The sequence below is a fragment of the Talpa occidentalis genome, unplaced genomic scaffold (assembly GCF_014898055.3).
Source record: "Talpa occidentalis isolate TD23 unplaced genomic scaffold, MPIMG_talOcc4v2.1 talOcc4.7, whole genome shotgun sequence".
Taxonomy (NCBI): Eukaryota; Metazoa; Chordata; class Mammalia; order Eulipotyphla; family Talpidae; genus Talpa; species Talpa occidentalis.
This window is the reverse complement of record NW_023605083.1, coordinates 80920778-80939025: the sequence shown is the minus strand read 5'-3', so window position 1 is coordinate 80939025 and position 18248 is coordinate 80920778. Positions and strand designations below refer to the sequence as shown.

The 18248-nt window shown below is 48.2% G+C and overlaps 1 protein-coding gene across 3 annotated transcripts in view; it reads left to right on the top strand.

The window, feature by feature from the left end:
• RHBDL3 (rhomboid like 3) overlaps positions 1–18248 on the top strand; it is an 87873-nt gene that overhangs the window by 65600 nt on the left and 4025 nt on the right. For all 3 annotated transcript variants that reach the window (XM_054688884.1, XM_037492698.1, XM_054688885.1), the window contains exons 4-6: positions 1242–1390; positions 3055–3167; positions 10335–10435. In XM_054688884.1, the coding sequence (XP_054544859.1) occupies positions 1242–1390; positions 3055–3167; positions 10335–10435 (363 nt within the window). The remainder of the gene's footprint in view (positions 1–1241; positions 1391–3054; positions 3168–10334; positions 10436–18248) is intronic.

The window sequence follows — 18248 nt, the reverse complement described above, 5'->3', positions numbered from 1 at the left end:
TTCAATCCCCGCTGGCCTCAGAGCAACCCATATGGCTAGCAGACCTCTCCTGCCACGCCCGCTGCTCCCCTCAGCAGTGTATTTCCTCAGTCTGCCTGTTCCATTCCCCACTCTGTCTCTGGTGAATCCTCTCACCCTCCCGCGCCTCTGGCCTGTACCCCAGTTCTTGTATAAAAATAAATAAATCTTTAAAAAATAATAATAATTGTTAGGGTCTAGGGGAAAGTAGAATACAGTTTGTGTTTAATGGGTACAGGGTTTCAGCGTTGCAAGATGAGAAAGTTCTGGAGGGGCATGGTAGTGGTGGCTACAATAGTGTAAGTGTAGTTGCCACCACTGACCTGTACAACCAACAACTGATTAAGATGATAAATTTATGTCGTATGTATTTACCACAATTTTTTTTTTTTTTTTTTTAAAAACTACATTATTTTATTTTATTTTTTTTTTTTTTTATAAATTTTATTGTTATATTCCCCATACAATTGCCGCCCCCCATTCTGACCCCAATCCCTCCCCTCCCGCCCCGCCCCCTAAAAGTGTCTCTGGTTCATAGTTTTTTGTTGATTTTGATTTTCACTTTCTTATAGTTTTTCATTTTCCTGGTCCCTTATTTAAGTTTTCTAGATTCCTGCTATGAGTGAGACCATCCGGTATTTTTCTTTTTCTTTTTGGCTTATTTCGCTGAGCATGATCCCTTCCAGCGCCATCCATGTTGCAGCAAATTGCATGTGTTTATCTTTTTTGAATGCTGAGTAATATTCCATGGTATATATGTACCACATCTTCTTGATCCAGTCATCTATTTTTGGGCATTTGGGTTGTTTCCAAAGCTTAGCTATTGTAAACAGTGCTGCTATAAACATAGGGGTGCAGGTGTTCTTTGGAGTTGATGTTTCTGTGTCCTTTGGGTATTTTACCACAATTTTTAAAAAAATATGTGGAATTGCTTCATCCCCCAAGTGAATATGTGAGATATTACTAGAAGTTCAAAGTCCTCCAAACTCTCCTGCTTTTCACAGAAGTATGGGCCAAGAGATCATGTGATCATCGTGTGAATACTTCATACAGACAGAAGTGGGGTGAGCAGTGATTGAAAGCTAGATTGAGTGTTGGATTTCCACGTTATTGGAGAAGGAAAGATGACAGGTTCCAGAGGGAGGACTTATGTTAGCACAAAGGGGGCTCCTGGGCAATTTGCACCTGGTAACAGGTCCTCTCCATTTCTCACTCTCATCCAGGTTGCCTTTTTCCTCTACAATGGGGTGTCACTGGATCAATTTGTGCTGCAGGTAACCCACCCACGGTACCTGAAGAATTCATTGGTGTACCACCCACAGCTCCGAGCCCAGGCATGGCGCTACCTGACATACATCTTCATGCATGCAGGGTGAGTGCCTGTCATCTTCAGTACTACCAGGAGTCCCTATGGGGGGGAAAAGTGTGTCAGAGAGTCTGGATTGAAATATATTCCTTAGTTTATTTCTCTCTACGTGGACATAAGATTTGAGGTGGCTCTTTAAAACTCGTCTAATACCAAATTCCATGAGTAAATTGTTGAGAGAGGATGGGAATGGAAACAACAGAGGAAAATGTCAAAAATGTCAATGAGATCAACATGTGAGTCTATATATTTGCTGAAGGAAGTTTACAAAATTTATTCTGAGCTTCCTAGTGGCCAAAGGGAAGAGAGAAATGTAGTCAGTCACTAGGTTCATTGTCCATAAGTTGTGTGTGTGTGTGTGTGTGTGTGTGCCCTGTAAGTGAAAAAAGCATAGATATATTGTCTTCCACGCTGGGTTTCCCTTGTAGTGTAGTGCTATTGCCGCGACAGCCCGAGTTCAATCCTCAGCCAGGGAGCTACCCACATGGTGCAGCAGACCTCTCCTGTCTCGCCCACTGCTCCCCTCAGCAGTGTATTTCAGTGGATCTGCCTGTTCTGTTCCCCGCTCTGTCTCTGGTGAATCCTCTCACCACCACCACCCGCCCCCCTACACCTCTGGCCTATACTCCAGCTCTTGTATGCATAAATAAATAAAAATAAAAGTTAAAAAAAAAAAAAGAAACTGTCTTCCTCCCTAGAATCTTCTTGAAGAGCTGGCAGTAGTCTCTGTTTAAAGAGTTTATGGCCTCTTTTGGGTTTTGCAGCTAGAGTGCAGTCAGTTCTTGCTGCACCTCCCCCTGCAGTGACCTTTAGGGCTAATGGCTTTATATACTGGTCACCAACTCAAAGAAAATTACACTCAGATTTTCACTCTCTTGAAGTATGTCTGTTTGTCATTTCTTTCGCCAACTCCCTGACCACCCTGCGCAGTCTCTCAACCCTGAGATGGCCTCATCGTTCACTGCTGTGCTGGTCCGCGGCAAGTTCTCAGTGGTGCCTCCTACCCTAGCAAGGACCTCATGATAAACTGGCCCAATGACTACCTAGAATTCTTACAGCTGCAGTCAAGAGCTAGAATGACAGTGTGACCATAAGGTGGTCAGTACCCTTCTCTGAGCCTCAGCTTCTTATGTGCCAATCCATGGAGTTACTAAATCTTGACTGTGGTTAGTCCTTCTCGTTGTGACAAGTACAGACACTGCTTGTAACCCCTCAGGCCTTACACATGTATTCCTATCCCAAATGGCAGGAAAGGTATGGAAAAACACTCTTTTTTTAAAGATTTATTCTATTTATTTATGCATACAAGAACTAGGGTACAGGCCAGAGGTGAGGGGAGTGAGAGGAATCACCAGAGACAGAGTGGGAGCAGAACAGACAGATCTACTGAAATACACTGTGGAGGGGAGCAGCAGGTGAGACAGGAGAGGTCTCCTGGCCAGGCATCAGTTCCTGATAGCTTCATAGAGCTGAGACTTAACCCCTTGCACCACCAGGGAGGCCTGAAAAACACTCTTTCCAAGATGATCTGTCTGCATTGTAATTCCTCCCCCTACCAGACCAGGAACCCCTGAAAGACAGGTAGAGTATCTTGGCATACAGAATTGATTGAAAGAATGAATGGATGAGTGAATGAATGAATGATGAATGAGTGTGGTCTCTCCCTACAGGATAGAACACCTGGGACTCAACGTGGTGCTGCAGCTCCTGGTGGGGGTGCCCCTGGAGATGGTGCATGGAGCAACCCGCATTGGGCTGGTGTACGTGGCCGGTGTTGTAGCAGGTAGGCAGGTGGACCCCATGTCCACTGGAATAAATCTCCTGAGGGTGTCTGGGAGACTCCATAAGGTCATTTAAGCCTCAGGCTTTCAGGGGACACAGAGAGCCCTCATCACCAAGGCGCCTGATTTGCCTGTGGTCCTCCAGGCAAATCTCCCCACTTCCCTGGGAGACTGGAAAGGGGACTGCCACCCAGAGAGGGAGGCCTGTGATGGCAAAGGAGTGGAGACTGTCCAGGAGACTGGACTTTCTGTCTTTATACCACCATTTGTATCTGTGTGAGTTTGGGAAAATTCCTTAACCTCTCTTGGCCCTGTTAAGCTTAAAGAGGAAAACAGTAGCATCTGCCTGTAGGATGTTAGGAGTGAGTGAGATGAGTGGAATAAGAGTGCTATGTCAACTGCAAAGGCACAGTGTTTGCAAGGTGTGGATGGAGCCAGGTACCTCCCCTGGCCAGTCCAGCTTCCGAACCCAAAGGGAGCGATTGCTCTGCCCAGGCCACCCACCGTCCCCTCGAATGACTCACTGCTGACAAAAGGAAGTCTGGCTAGGAGGTGCTGAGTGCTTGGCCAGCTAGAGGCACTTGGGCATCGGCTTACTCGGGGCGGCAACCACAGCTTCTCGGTGGCCAGCATGACTCCCACCTCCCTCCCATGGGCAGGTGAGGCAGACGGGGGTGAGCCATGGAGAGCAGAGCAGATTTCTGCAGGGAAAGTCTGCACAAACTGGACTTCTGAGCAGAGAGATCTCCTTCGTGATGTTTCCAACTTTATGGCTGGATTTTTTTTTTTTAAACATGGTTTGCTGCCTCAGCTCTTCACCTTGACAGCCATAAGATAAATAAGTGTGTATGTTTAAATAAGATCTTAATCCTTTCTGAGTGGCATTAAAGTTGTCATCAGGAGAGAGGGTAGCAGCGTCAGCCTTGTAAACAATGGGCAGGTAGGGGCCCTGGAAGTAACTGAAATCGTTTCAGGAGTAGAGGAGGGAAGGCCCTACCCTATTCTCCCCTAGTTAGTGAACCCTCCGCATCAACCCAGCGAGATCAACCCAGCACCATCTCCTTCACTCTGTGTGCTGAGGTCAAAAACTTGGCCACCTTGGACAGCAGCCACTGAACATCTCCCAGAATCCAGCACCTCCCACATCCTTGAACAGAGGTTTCCTGAGCATCTATGTGTGCCAGGCTTACACTCAGACACACACACACCCTAGTCCTGACATCTGGGAATTTATAGCCACATTTTCTGTAGCAGATACCCAGAGACCCAGATGGTTAATGGCAAGGAACAGGAAAGGCACTCGTAACACTCGCAGTTTGTAGTCAATTAGGTGGGTGTGCCAATAACCCGGAAGACAGAAATAAGATTCAAAATGACTCAGGCCTCCCTAAAACCAGATGACACGCAGCCAGGAGACAGCTCAGGTATCACTTCCTGGGGGGTGGTACACAGGCGGAAGGGGGGTTCGCCCGCTAAATGAGAGGACTGTGCTATTCTGTCTGAGTCATTGATTCAGACCGGAGGGCACTCCGGTCGACACATATCATATCATTGATCTCCAGGATTGAGTTGATTGCTCTGCCTGCGCTGCCCACCTCTTCCTCCCTTTCCACTCCATATACACCCCTCGTCATGGGGGATGGGGGCTTTAACAGAGTGCAAGACCCTGACTGGGTAGCCAGTGACTATCAAGTGCCTGCTGTGTTGGGGAGTATCAAATCCTCACAACCCCATGAGGCAGGTCCCCTCACTCTCCACCTGTTACAGAAGCCCAGGCTTAAATAAGCAAGTGACCTGTTCAAGAAAACACAGATGTCAGTGGTGGAGCTGGGCTCAACCCTGACTGTCTGACACTACAAGTCATACTCTAAATCACTCCCTTAGTGTTATGAGAGCTGAAAGGTGGACCTTACTGTTGTGCAGTTTATCGCCAGAAACCAAGGGAGATCTTTTTTTTTAAGATTTATTTATTTATGCGTACAAGAACTAGGATACAGGCCAGAGGTGTGGGGAGGTGAAAGGATTCACCAGAGACAAAGTGGGGAGCAGAACAGGCAAACTGATGAAATACACTGCTGAGGGGAGCAGCGGGCGCGACAGGAGAGGTCTGCTGCACCATGTGAGTCACCTCCCTGGCCGGGGATCAAACTCGAACTGGTGCTGCAAGTAGCTACAGGTAGCTTCATAGTGCTGCATCTTAACCCCTTGTACCACCAGGGAGGCCCCTACGGAGGTCTTAATAGACTTCTGGCCCTGCCCTCTAATTCTTGCCCAGTGAAAATATTCCAAATCCAAGGCCATCACATGTTTTGTAACAATGGTCACTCACCTCTGCTGAGCACATCAGTACCCCAGAACATGTGATAAAGGCACATGAATTTATTATCTCCTGTGTTCATTACGACAGTCTTATGAGGGGGGCGTTGTCCCCCACTGTTTCATAAGAAGTTGAGAGTAGTGAAATGACTTGCTCAATTTGCTCAGCTGAGAAGTACTAGAACTGGGGTGGACACCCTCCCTCCTGTCTGTGCTTCTAATCAATGCTTGAGGCCAATAAGTATCTCACTTCTGGCTAACAATTTCAATCCTTTAAGAGCCAGCATTTTAGGGCCTCCCTTGATGGCGCAAGCGGTTGAGCTCTGCGCTTTGAAGCTGTCCGCAGCTTCTGCAGTTTGGGTTCAATCCCAGCCGGCCGGCAAGAATCCCACTTGGCTCAGCAGACCTCTCCTGCCTCGCCCGCTGCTCCCCTCAGCAGCATATTTCAGTCAGTCTGTCTGTTCCCCACTCTGTCTCTGGTGAATCCTCTCACCCTCTCGCGCCTTTGACCTGTATCCCAGTTCTTGTATGCATGAATAAATAAACCTTAAAAAAAAAATCCAGAATTCTAATAGTTCCACCAAGCCTTGAGTATAGATTATAAGCCATGAGTACACCCCAGGAGTCTAGTGCAGGGTATGACACATGTTAAACACATATTTGTAGAACAAATGAAAGAATATATATGTAAATAAAATTATGCTGCCTAAAGATAGATATTCTGCCAATTTGCATTTGAATTTTTTTTTTTAACCGGCCAAGGGAGATGTTAGAGAACACCTGCTTTAAATTCTACAGGCTAAAATTATCACAGCCGAGCATTATGGCAAAGTCGCCAATTTACCCGCATGCTGGCGTGGACCCAGAATTTTGGGGGAAAATTCATAACCCTGATGAGAAGTGGTCATTGGCCTGCTGCTGTGCAGAAGTGACGTGTCACCCCAGCTTGCCATTCCCTCTCCGTCCTCTAACCTTACCACCTTCATGGAATTCATACTGACCTTATTGTACTGTTACCGTTAGGTTCAGAACAGCTTGTCAGGAATTCTGCCTTTATTAATTAATCCTTTCAGGCATGACCTTTATTACCGTGTTCATATACATACATGCCTCTGCTTGGATTTGATCTCTTCCAGGCACCCTGGTCCAGGGCTAATTAGAGTCCTGTCAGGAAAGAATTTATGCCACAAATGGAGGATAGATGAATTACCTCCAGATTGTTCCCTTCACAATTCTAGAACCAGGATCAGAGTCTTAGACTCTGGATCTTAGGCCAAAATTCGGATTATTGGATATCTATGTCATCTGGAAGGAACCTTCACGGTCCCTTCTATGAGTGAAGAGTGTTGCTCCCCACACCCCTCCCCCTTCAGCCAGAGTAGCTCTCTGTGCCCTGCTCCATGGGGTAGGGGTTTGGATAAGGTTTCCTTTGAAAAAAGGGTTTCACTACTCAAATGTTGGAAAGCTTTAGACCTCCTTGTTTCACAGATGTGAAAATTGAAGCCCAAAGAATCCAGGGGCTGTGCTCAAGGTCACACAACTAGCCAGCCACACCCCCATTTCATATTCCTGCCACAATCCGAGACTGACCCCTAGCCCTGGGGTCAGGCCTCCCATCCACGGGTGAGGTGAAGGAAAGGTCACTGTATGGAGGCCAGGCCCCTGCCGAGGCTTCCCTGACTCCTCTCCCCTGCTGCGCTGAGGAGGCCTAGGGAGCAGAGTCTGGACTGGCATGTAGGGATGTAAGCTGAAAAAAAGGCCAGTCCCTAGAGGCTGTGGGGCTTCTTCTGTCCAAACGGTAATTAATGAGGAGTGGCTTGGGCATCCAGCCCTCTGCAGCCCTGCACTGCAGCCTTCCTAGCCAGCCCGCCAGGAGAGCGTGGGAATCCTTTGTCATGCAGATCCCCCTGCCTATCTGGTTGCCACCCTGGGATTTTTTTTTTTTTTTTCTGTTATACATAGCTGACCCTGTGGCTAGGCAGTTTAAAAAAAAAAAGTTATCTGACAATAGATCAATACCTAATTAAAGCCAGAGGGAAAGCATGAAAGGCGAGAAGAAAGATTTATAGTTGCTCTGGGAGGGGAGACGGACTTGGGAGTTCTCAATTCATGACAGTTTGTTTTTTCCTGAGAGATTACATCCCCCTTGAGACCAAGAATCTGTTGTGAGGATCACTTCCTTGAAGGATCCCGTGAGCTGAGAGAAAGGCAGGGCAGGGGTGGGCAAGAGAGACATGGGGCTGTCACAGGGGCTCTCTGCTGCCTGAGCCCAGTCTCTCCAAGTAGCAGGCACTCCATCCTGTAGAGCCTGCAGAGTGTGGCAGGCTGTGCCCCCTCTCTCCACCCAGGCAGCAGCTAATTGGCTCATGAGCCTGCGGGTATTTTCCAGCGGTGATTTCTGCACACTCACCCAGACCAGTCACCTCTCATCCTCCGAGCCTTGGGCTCTACCTCCTAGTTATTTTTAGTCTCCCATGTCCTTCCCTGGAAGCCAAAGCATTGATCACACTTAAATGAGACCAAAACAATACATTTCCCATCTCCTCTCTGCCCAGCTTCCCTCCCAAGACAAAAGTTTGTCATCCCCCTGACCAAGAGTCTATACCCTTCCCAGAGGGAATGACATCATCTCTCTTTCTGGGGATTTTTCAAGGACATTTTTTCCTCCAAAGAAGCCCCTGCTCAGGAGAGCCTGTTGGCCTGTTGTGCTTTCACTCTGCAAGAGGCAGGTTGGAGGTAAGGCTAAGCAGGTTTCTGGAGCTATGGAGCAGAGAGTGCTGTCATGGAGGGTGGTGGTTGACCTATCTGTTTGGGGAGAGAGACACTCTCCTGCTGGAGAGACCAGGAGCACAGGCTTTGTGTCAGGCAGACCTGGCCTCAGATCCTGGTTCCAGCCCTTCCTACCAGGTGACTCTGGGCTCAGTCTCCTCATTTCTGCAATGAGACTGTCAGCACCTGCCTCAAAGGACTGCCTTGAGGGTGAGAGAGGAGAGCTCTGTAAAATGCCTGGCCAGCGTCTAGTGCAGGGTGCCCCATCCATAGTAGCTGTTTCTGCAATAACTACTGTTCTATTTCTGTTCTTGCTCCAGAACCCTGAGATAGCACAATGTGAGGCAGAGGCTGGAGTGAGAGACAGACTATCACTTCCGTCTGCTGAGTCTTTGTTTCCCATGTGTAAAAATAGAGGTTTAAGGGCCTCCCTGTTGGCACAAGGGGTTAAGTCTCAGCACTATGAAGCTATTCACAGCCACTGCAGCATGAGTTCAATTTCCGGCCAGGGAGCTACCCACATGGCGCAGCAGACCTCTTCCGTCTTGCCCATTGCTCCCCTCAGCAGTGTACTTCAGTAGATCCTCCTGTTCTGCTCCCCACTCTCTCTGGTGAATCCTCTCAACCCCCGCCCCCCCATACCTCTGGCCTGAACCCCAGCTCTTAAATGCATAAATAAATAAATCTTTGGGGAAAAAAGGTGTTTTTTTAAAAGATTTTATTTATACATACGAGAGCCGGGGTACAGGCCAGAGATGCGGGGTGGTGAGAGGAGTCACCAGAGACAGAGTAGGGAGCAGAACGGGCAGACTGACTGAAATACACTCTGAGGGGAGGAGTAAGCGAGATAGGAGAGGTCTGCAGCACCATGTAGGTTGCTCCCTGGCCGACCAGGGATGGAATTCATGCTGCAGAGGCTGCTGATTGCTTCATAATGCAGTGCGTAACCCCTTGCGCCACCAGGGAGGCCCCAGGGGAAAAAAGAGAGGTTTGAGTGAAATGGTTCTTTTCACTGTAAGTTAATGCCCTAGGAGGTTCCCAGATGACATAGGACCATAGGAGGAAGAGAGCCTTTAGCTTTGGGGTCTTTTTTTTTTTTTTACTATTTATTTATTTTTATTTTTTAAAGATTTATCCATTTATGCATACAAGAACTAGGGTACAGGGCCTCCCCTGGTGGCGCAGCAGTTGAGCGCTGGGCTGCAAAGCTGCCTGCAGCCTCTGAAGCGCTGGTTTGATCCCCGGCCACCGGCAAGGGTCCCACATGGCGCGCAGACCTCTCTTTCCGCGCCTGCTACTCCCCTCAGCAGTGTATTTTTTCGTCAGTCTGCCTGCTCTGCTCCCCGCTCTGGCTCTGGTGAATTCTCTCACCCTCCCGCGCTTCTGACTATACCCAGTGCTTGTATAAATAAATAAATAAATAAATCTTCTTTAAAAAAAAGAAGAACTGGGGTACAGGCCAGAGATGCGGGAGGCGAGAGGATTCACCAGAGATGGAGTGGGGAACAGAACAGATAGATTGACTGAAATACACTGCTGAGGGGAGCAGCGGGTGAGTCAGGAGAGGTCTGCTGTGCCATGTGGGTTGCTCCCTGGCCGGCCGGGGGATTGAACTCCTGCTGCAGAGGCTTCGGACTGCTTTTATAGTGCGGTGCTTAACCCCTTGCGCCACCAGGGAGGCCCAAGCAATACTATTTAAGTGACTTATGTCCCTTCTCCCTCATTCTTACCCTTCTTGTCCTGAAGGGCAAGTCACTGCTATGACTCTTGACACATCTCAGTGAGCGTTGGGTCGGGTTCCACAGGCTTCCTCTGATCGCCAAAGTTGCAGCACCGCCTCCTCTACCACTGGGTCAGTTATGGCCCTGGTTTGCGTTGCTAGGCTATAAGAAATGGGGGCAGGGTCCAAATGAATGACGCAAGCTCGCCCCCAAGCAACAGATCAGCAAAACCTTCTTACCAACTCGACGGTCCCGCCCCTCAGCTTTGGGGTCTTACCCTCAGGTTGCAGCCTCCAAGAGCCTGGGGTTGGGGTGAGGACCCTACTGCAGAGTTCTTAAATCCGCACTTTCTCTCTGTACCAGGGTCCCTGGCAGTGTCCGTGGCTGACATGACTGCGCCGGTCGTGGGCTCCTCTGGAGGGGTCTATGCACTCGTCTCTGCCCATCTGGCCAACATTGTGATGGTGAGCACCTCCTGTCTCAACTCGCCTTTCTTGGTCTGCCCTCTGACTCACTCAGCCCAGGCGTTCATCTGCTAGAGCTGGGCTTTGGGTCCTCACCCACGCTGCAGCCTGGCCCATCAAGCAGTAGCCAGACCCGCCCAGTAACAGAATTTAGATGCTTCTCCCCGCTGCAGGCCCGTTCCACGGGGCCCTTTCCGATCAATTCCTGTTTTCTCCAGCCATGACCTTGCCTGTGACTCTGCCCATCTCCCTACCTCCCACTTCCTTTTTCCCACTCGGTGACTTTAAAAAGTGCTAAAATTCTTCACCACTGAAATGAATAATTGTAATTTGTTGTTTGTCATAGATGGTATGAGCTATGAGATGATCTTAGATATGATCTCATCACATTTCTCAAACTGGAAAGGAGACTCTGGGAGGTTTAATGATTTGTCCAAAGTCACTGTAAAGTTTGTGGCCAAATGGGGACTTGAACCTACAGCTCCTGACAACAGTTAAAGTGTTGTCCCCCTACACCCGTCCCTCACAGTGGCAGGACGTGACCAATCCATTTCTCACGCTCCCTCTTCTCTGCCTTTTCTTGGAAGGCAGTCTAGGGAAATTGTTCAGCGTGTAGGCCATGAACTCAGTCAGTCTAGGTCTGAGTCCCAACTACCCGCTTCCTAAGGTGTGGCCATCAAAAGATTACTTAACTGCATTGTGTCTTTGTTTCTTCATCTGTGAAAAGAGATGATATGCGATAACCACTCAGTATAATTTTTTTTTGTTTTTTAAAGATTTATTTATTTATGCATACGAGAACTGGGGTACAGGCCAGAGGTGTGGGGGGTAAGTGGATTCACCAGAGACAGAGCGGGGAACAGAACAGGAGGATTGACTGAAATACACTGCTGAGGGGAGCAGCAGGCGAGACAGGAGAGGTCTGCTTCACCATGTAGGTTGCTCCCTGGCTGGCCAGGGATAGAACTCATGCTGCAGTGACTGCGGATAGCTTCATAGTGCTGCATCTTAACCCCTTGCATCACCAGAGGGGCCCCACACTCAGTATAAATGTTAACTTAATTCCCTAGTGCCCCCAGAAGAGGCCAGGTGACCTCAGGTTAGAGATGGGATCTCTGGCTGTGCTTGGCCACCTCTGCCTCACACCCCTGCTGTCCTGGGGAGCTTTCAGGTAGGGCCCAGGTCTCACTCACCTGGTTCCCCAGTGCCTGGCGTGGGGCAGAGTACCTGGTTGATGGAGCCTACTAAATGTTGGCGAAGGAGGAATGAACAATGTCCAGAAAAGGCTTTTCGGACTTCTTTTCAGGGTCCCCCTGCTCTCACCTCCGTCCTCCATCACTGTCTTCGCTCACTCAGTCGCTGTGTGAAGCTCAGTTGCAACTGTTTTTGGAGTTCCTCGGTTCTCCATTTCTTTTTATTATTGCCATTCTCACCTGCCCCACTCCTCAATACCATGCCTCTTCTTTTCACCAGAGAAATCCTTTTTCTTTGCAGGGAGAGAGAGTTGAGAAAGGGGGAAAGCCAGGAGATACTCACTGTACTTGCTACTTGCCTGAATTTTGGCAACTTGAGATGAGCACTTGGAAAGATACAGCAGGTGTGGGAAAGCCTGCGTGAATGTGGGAGTCTGGGTGTGTGCTCATGCGTGTGTGTTTACTCACACACGTGCACGCACACACGTACCTCGCACATGCACGCCGCTCAGTCTGCTGAGAACCTGGGCGCGCAGCTGCCTCACATGGCCCTTTTAAATGGGTCATTCTGTATCAGTGCCACAGCTTTCCCCAGACACAGCTTTTCCTCGGATTTCTGCCTCCTCCACTGCCTCCTCCCCCTGCCCCAATTCCTCTCTGTAGTAGAAGGAAATGCTAACCTTCCCTCCCTGTTCCCCCAAGACGTGTATATGTGTAAGGGGATGAGCAAGCACAGCCAAGTGAATGTGGGAAAGAAGAAGCAAACAGTTGTTCATAAAGATGCCCCCATTTCTACCTCCTTCCCCAGTACATGGGAAACAGCCCTGATGCCCCAGAAGTTCCTGTGGTGAGGGCTGATCTCCCCAAGACCAGGGAGTGGGCGTGGGAGTTGAGGAGGGAGGTGTGAAAGCAGTTTTGTTCCAGCTGGCTGGCAAGTATCCTGTGGCTGTGGTGATGACCGGTCCATCTGAGAGCCCTTCCAGAAGCACATGGCTTTAGACCTGGCACTGAGCACTTCATAGGCCCCAGAGCATGATAACGTAGGCCTTCTCAAGAAGTTGTGTGGTGCTTATTTGACAGCAACAAATGCCTGAGGATAAAAAAAAAAAAAAAAGGCAAACTGTTTAAAAATGAACAATGATGAAAAATATATATAAATATTTTTTTTAAAAAAAAGGAAGGTTGGCTTCCTTTCATTAAGAAGCTGCCTTTACTCAAATTAGCTCAGTGCCCAGCAATTCAGAGAGATGTTGGACAGAACCTATGAAATTGCATCTCCGTAGATCAGAAGCACTTAGACTATGGCGATTTCACACACGGTTCAACCTAATGGATATACTATTTTTAACTCCAAAATGAAGATGAAGATTTTCTCTGTGTATATACATAATAAAGCACTTCGCTGGAATGAAAAGGAGGGAAAGCATGGCCTGGGCAGTCAAATTTCAGTGTGGTGTCACTGTCGGAATAGCTGTGAGTGCCTTCATGCCTCAGGGCTGTTCTCGTCTGTACTCTCTTCTTCACAAGGTAGTTATAAGAAAGTCATGGAATAACTGGACATGGAAATGCTTTCCATGTGACAGATAGCCTCACAGTACCGAGACCCTGAGTGTGTGCATGTATGTGTGTCTGTACTTATAGACATGTAATTGTTCTAATCTTTATACATTTTACCTGATCTCTGTACAGAGAACAATCAAGAAACATGTCGTTTTTTTCATGCACTGGGTACAGTCAGAAGCGCGGGAGGGTGACATACACTGCTGAGGGGAGCAAGGAGATGCGCGCCATATAGCAGCAGCTCCGTGCTCAACCGCTGCTCAGGCTTATCCTTTTTTTTTCCTTTTTATTTATATATTTTTACATCACTGTTCATTTTTGTAGTGTTTGATCTCTCAGGTGTTGTCTCAGGCTTATCTATCTAAATGAGAGATTACTGTCTTGAATGAAATTATGTCTTATTTTTCATGAAAACATACTGTGTTCCAAAATGTTTGCAATTTACATCAAGGGATTAAATTCTGAAAGTATTGCAGCAAAAGATCTGGTTGACATAAAATACCTGCAGTCATTGGCCTCCCTGGTGGCATAGGGGTTAAGTCTCAGTGCTATCACTGCTACGGCCTGAGTTCCATCCCCGGCCAGGGAGCTGACCCACATGGCACAGCAGACCTCTCCTGTCTCACCTGCTGCTCCCCTCAGCAGTGTATTTCAGTCAGTCTGCCTGTTCTGCTCCCCACTCTGTCTCTGGTGAATCCTCTCACCACCCCCTGCACCTCTGACCTACACCCCAGTTCTTCTATGCAAAAATAAATAAAATTGGAAAAAAAACACCTATAGTCAAAACTTCTTATTGTAAATACTAGAGGTATAAAGATATACATAATTTATTAATTGTCTTTTGCTGGAACCAGCTGGCCAGTGTTCCACTTTTTTTTTCACTTTTTTTTTTTAAGATTTATTTATTTGTACAAGCACTGGGTACAGTCAGAAGCGTGGGAGGGTGAGAGAATTCACCAGAGCCAGAAGGGAGAGCAGAGCAGACAGACTGACAAGTACACTACTGAGGGGAGCAGCGGGCGGCAGGAGAGGTCTATGCGCCATGTGGGACTCTCACCGGTGGCCCGGGATCAAACCAGTGCTGCCGAGGCTGCGGGCAGCTTTGCAACCCAGCTGTCAACCGCTGCACCACCGGGGAGGCCCTCCAGGGTTCCACTTTTAAATATATAATTATTTACTTATATTTTGCTCCATGTCAGAGATGTTTTCCTAAAATGTTTTGAGATCTGAATTTTGCAAACTAATCATGTTGTCAAAGCACAAGGAAAAATCATCTAAAAGATACGAAAGATCTGTTACAAGGTTCATTTTAAGTAAAAATCCTTCCGTAGAACAAATAATGGATCCCTAATTTATGTTATACTTTCCCTTTTCCTGTGTTGGGTTTTCTTGAAGTCACTTGATAAGAAACTGTTTCTACTGGGTATATGTAAAGCTGTATTGGAATGGAAGCTCCAGGCCTGGGTTTCAGCCTCTGAGCTCTTAACTCCTTGGGTGAGCAAGAAGCGGAGGGGACGCGCTACTGCCTGGTTTGCTGTGGGTGAGTTACTGTCTCACCCTGCGAGGCTCTGGAAGAGAATGAAATTAAAAGGCCTGCAAAAGGTTTATATTCCCCAGGGGCCCACAGGCTTTCAACATTGATAGTTCAGCGGTGCTGCTATGGGTGAGCTTTTTTCCTTTTCTCCTGTTGTTTCACTGTTCTCATTTTATTGGAAGGAATAATGGACTGGAGAAATGAGGCAGCAGGTGGGAAAGGGTGACTTCAGTTTAACCCCTCAGGTGCTGATTTTTGCTCGGCTTTGGGGGCAGCTGGGGCAGCCGCCAGGGACAGACAGAGGTGTGGGTGGACAGAGCCCTAGACTGGGAACCCTATCAAAGTCATCAACTCATGGTAACCCGAAAGTGGTATTTCTGGATCCTCAGTTTCTTCTTCCTTAAAGTGCAGAAAGCATGTGAGGCTGGATTTTCTTGACAAAGTCCATTGTCTTCAGGGCCCAGGCAGGTATTGTGAATACAGCTGATCTGGGGAGTGCTGTGGCAAAACTGGAGCTCCCGGACTCTATCCACGGCCACTGACATGCAGACGTCACAAAGCCTCTCTGCATGGCAAGCCCACCATCTTTGCTTCATGTATAGATGCTAATATCAGACACTTAAGATGACGCTTACCGCATGCCAGGCAGCATTCTTGGTGCTCTCTGCGTATTAATTCATTTTACCTTCACAACAACCCAGTGAGGTAGGTAATTGAGATAGGCACTATCATGATCTCAAATTAACAAATGGAGATACTAGAGAGAAAGAAATTCCGAGCCATCCCACTGATGCTCTTGCCAGACCAAAAAGACGATGGTACTTTCTAAAATGAAACCCAGGTAGGGCCCGGGATGGGTGGAACCTCGGCTAAAGTACATTCTGGACCTGCTTGGCCAAATCATCACTCAGAACTGTGAGAGACGATGTCTTCAGGTAAGGTGTTTTTCTGAAGAAAAGGGGTAGTGGGAGTGTTCTGTATCACTCTTGGTGTCTGTTTTTCATTATCAAATATGCATGGCTTGGGGCCTCCCTGGTGGCGCAAGGGGTTAAGACGTAGCACTATGAAGCTATCCACAGCCACTGCAATGTGAGATCAATCCCCGGCCAGGGAGCTACCCACATGGCGCAGCAGACCTCTCCTGACTCAGCCGCTGCTCCCCTCAGCAGTGTACTTCAGTCAGTCTGCCTGTTCTGCTCCCCACTCTGTCTCTGATGAATCCTCTCACCACCCCCCATCTCTGGCCTGCACCCCAGCTCTTGTAATCAAAATAAATAAATCTTTAAAAAAATATATGCATGGGGCCTCCCCGGTGGCGCAGCGGTTGAGCGCTGGGTTGCGAAGCTGCCCGCGGCCTCTGCGGCGCCGGTTCGATCCCCGGCTGCTCCCTGGCCACCGGAGGAGGGTCCCACATGGCGCGCAGACCTCTCCTGCCGCCCGCTGCTCCCCTCAGCAGTGTACTTCGGTCCTTCTGCCTGTTCTGCTCCCTGCTCTGGCTCTGGTGAATTCTCTCACCCTCCTGCGCTTCTGACTGTACCCAGTGCATGTATAAACAAAACAAATAAATAAATAAATAAAACATGCCTCTATTTAAAAAAAAAAAAAAAAATATATGCATGGCCTAAAATTTACCATCTGGACCACTTTTCAGTGTACTGTTCACTAGTGTTAAGTGTGTTCTTATGGTCGTCCAGTCATCACCACCATCTGCCCACAGAAGGTTTTTTACCTTGCAGAATTTAAATTCTACTCACTAACAACGGCTCCCCACCCTACCCACTGCAACCATCTGTTGCTAAGAATTTGACTACTCTTTAAGTACCTCATGTAAATAGAATTCTACAGTGTAATATGTGTCCCTTTGTGACACTCTTATTTCACTTAGCATAATGTCTTCAAAGTTCACTGAAGTATGTGTCAAACACCCTTCTTTTTTAAGACTGAATAATATTCCCTCATCTGTAATGGAGTATATACTTGACTTGTATATCTGTGGATGGACACTGGGTAGCTTCTGCTTCTTGCCTGTTGTAAATGGTATTCTATCAACATATGTGTCACTTTTTTTTAAGATTTATTTATTTATGCATACAAGAACTGGGGTGTAAGATAGAGGTGGGGGGTGAGAAGACTCACCAGAGACAGAGTGGGGAGCAGAACAGGTGGATTGACTGAAATACACTGCTGAGGGGAGCAGCGGGCGAGACAAGAAAGGCCTGCACCGTGTGGGTAGCTCTCTGACCCACAGGGGCTGGCAATAGATTGATAGTGCTGTGTCTTTAACTCTTGTGCCACCAGGGAGGCCCCAACATAGGTGTCACTTTTAAGGGAGAATTAAGACCAGTGGGTGGACCTGAGAAAGAGGCAAATCCTGGCAGAAAGAACTTGCAGAGATTGGAGCCCCTTCACAGGTTTGCTGTGGGACATAGTGAGCTCCCTGTTGCAGGGGCGGGAGGGCCCTTTGTATGTCACTGTGGGAGGAGATGGTCCATCAGGTGACTCCAAGGACCCACCCATCTTAGCGGTTCAACCTACACCCACCATCAGTGAATGAACCAAGCTGGGTGGGTTGGGGTGCTAGAGAGATTAGGGGACTCCAACTCTCATTTTTTTCGTCTCCTGGCAGGGTTCCCCTGTGGGCAGATGTCAACAGGTGACAACGACGTCCTGCCGTCTGCTCCTTAGCACAGACTCCTGTGAGCAAGCCGAGATCAGACGTTTCCCACCTAGAGGGGCCATGTGTCACCCACCTTGCCTTTGTGAAGAAGTTGCCAGTCAGAGGAATAATCGGAGAAAGGGAGGGAGGGAACAAGACGCCCAATGCTACAGGATTTCTCCCTCTTTTGGCAGTTTCCCTGCATAATGCTTGCTCAACTCAAGCTTCTGTAGCATTATTGTACGTGCCAGTGTTCAGGGCCCTCACGAAGTCTCACGTGTGTCCCCTCAATGTCAAAGGAGTGTGAGACATGCCCCCCAGATGGGCCTGGGCCAGGAGGCAAAGGCAGAAAGGGTGTGTGGGAGGGAACAGAAGCCCCTGGCTGTACACAGTTGCCTCCTTCCCTTGAGCTGATGTGTTCCAGGAAGATTCCAGGCTGGCTTCTGGTCCAGGCTGGCTTCTGTGCGCGCGCCCGCATCTGCTTAAAGGGAGTGGTGCTTTGAATGCACTGCAGGAGTGCCCTGCAAAGGAGTCCTGTGGTGAAGTCTTTTGTAGAGTGAAAAATCCTTTTATAAGATGAATAATTGTACTCTGTTTATCTGCTTTGGGGGTTCAGAGTATTCAGAGATTCTCAGGGGAAAGAGGGATTTGTCTGAAGGCCATCTGGTCCCCCCCTTTCCAGTGCCCAATTCTCTAGAGCATCCCCTCCAAGCCATGTGGACCCCTCAATCATGGAAAACTCACAATCCCCCAAGATGGGGGATTCCGTCTTTGGACAGCTCTCCTTGTTCGAAGTACTTATCCTGAGCTAAAAACAAACAAACAAACAAAAACCTCTGAAGGTTTCATCCTTTTCGTCTCCTACTTGCT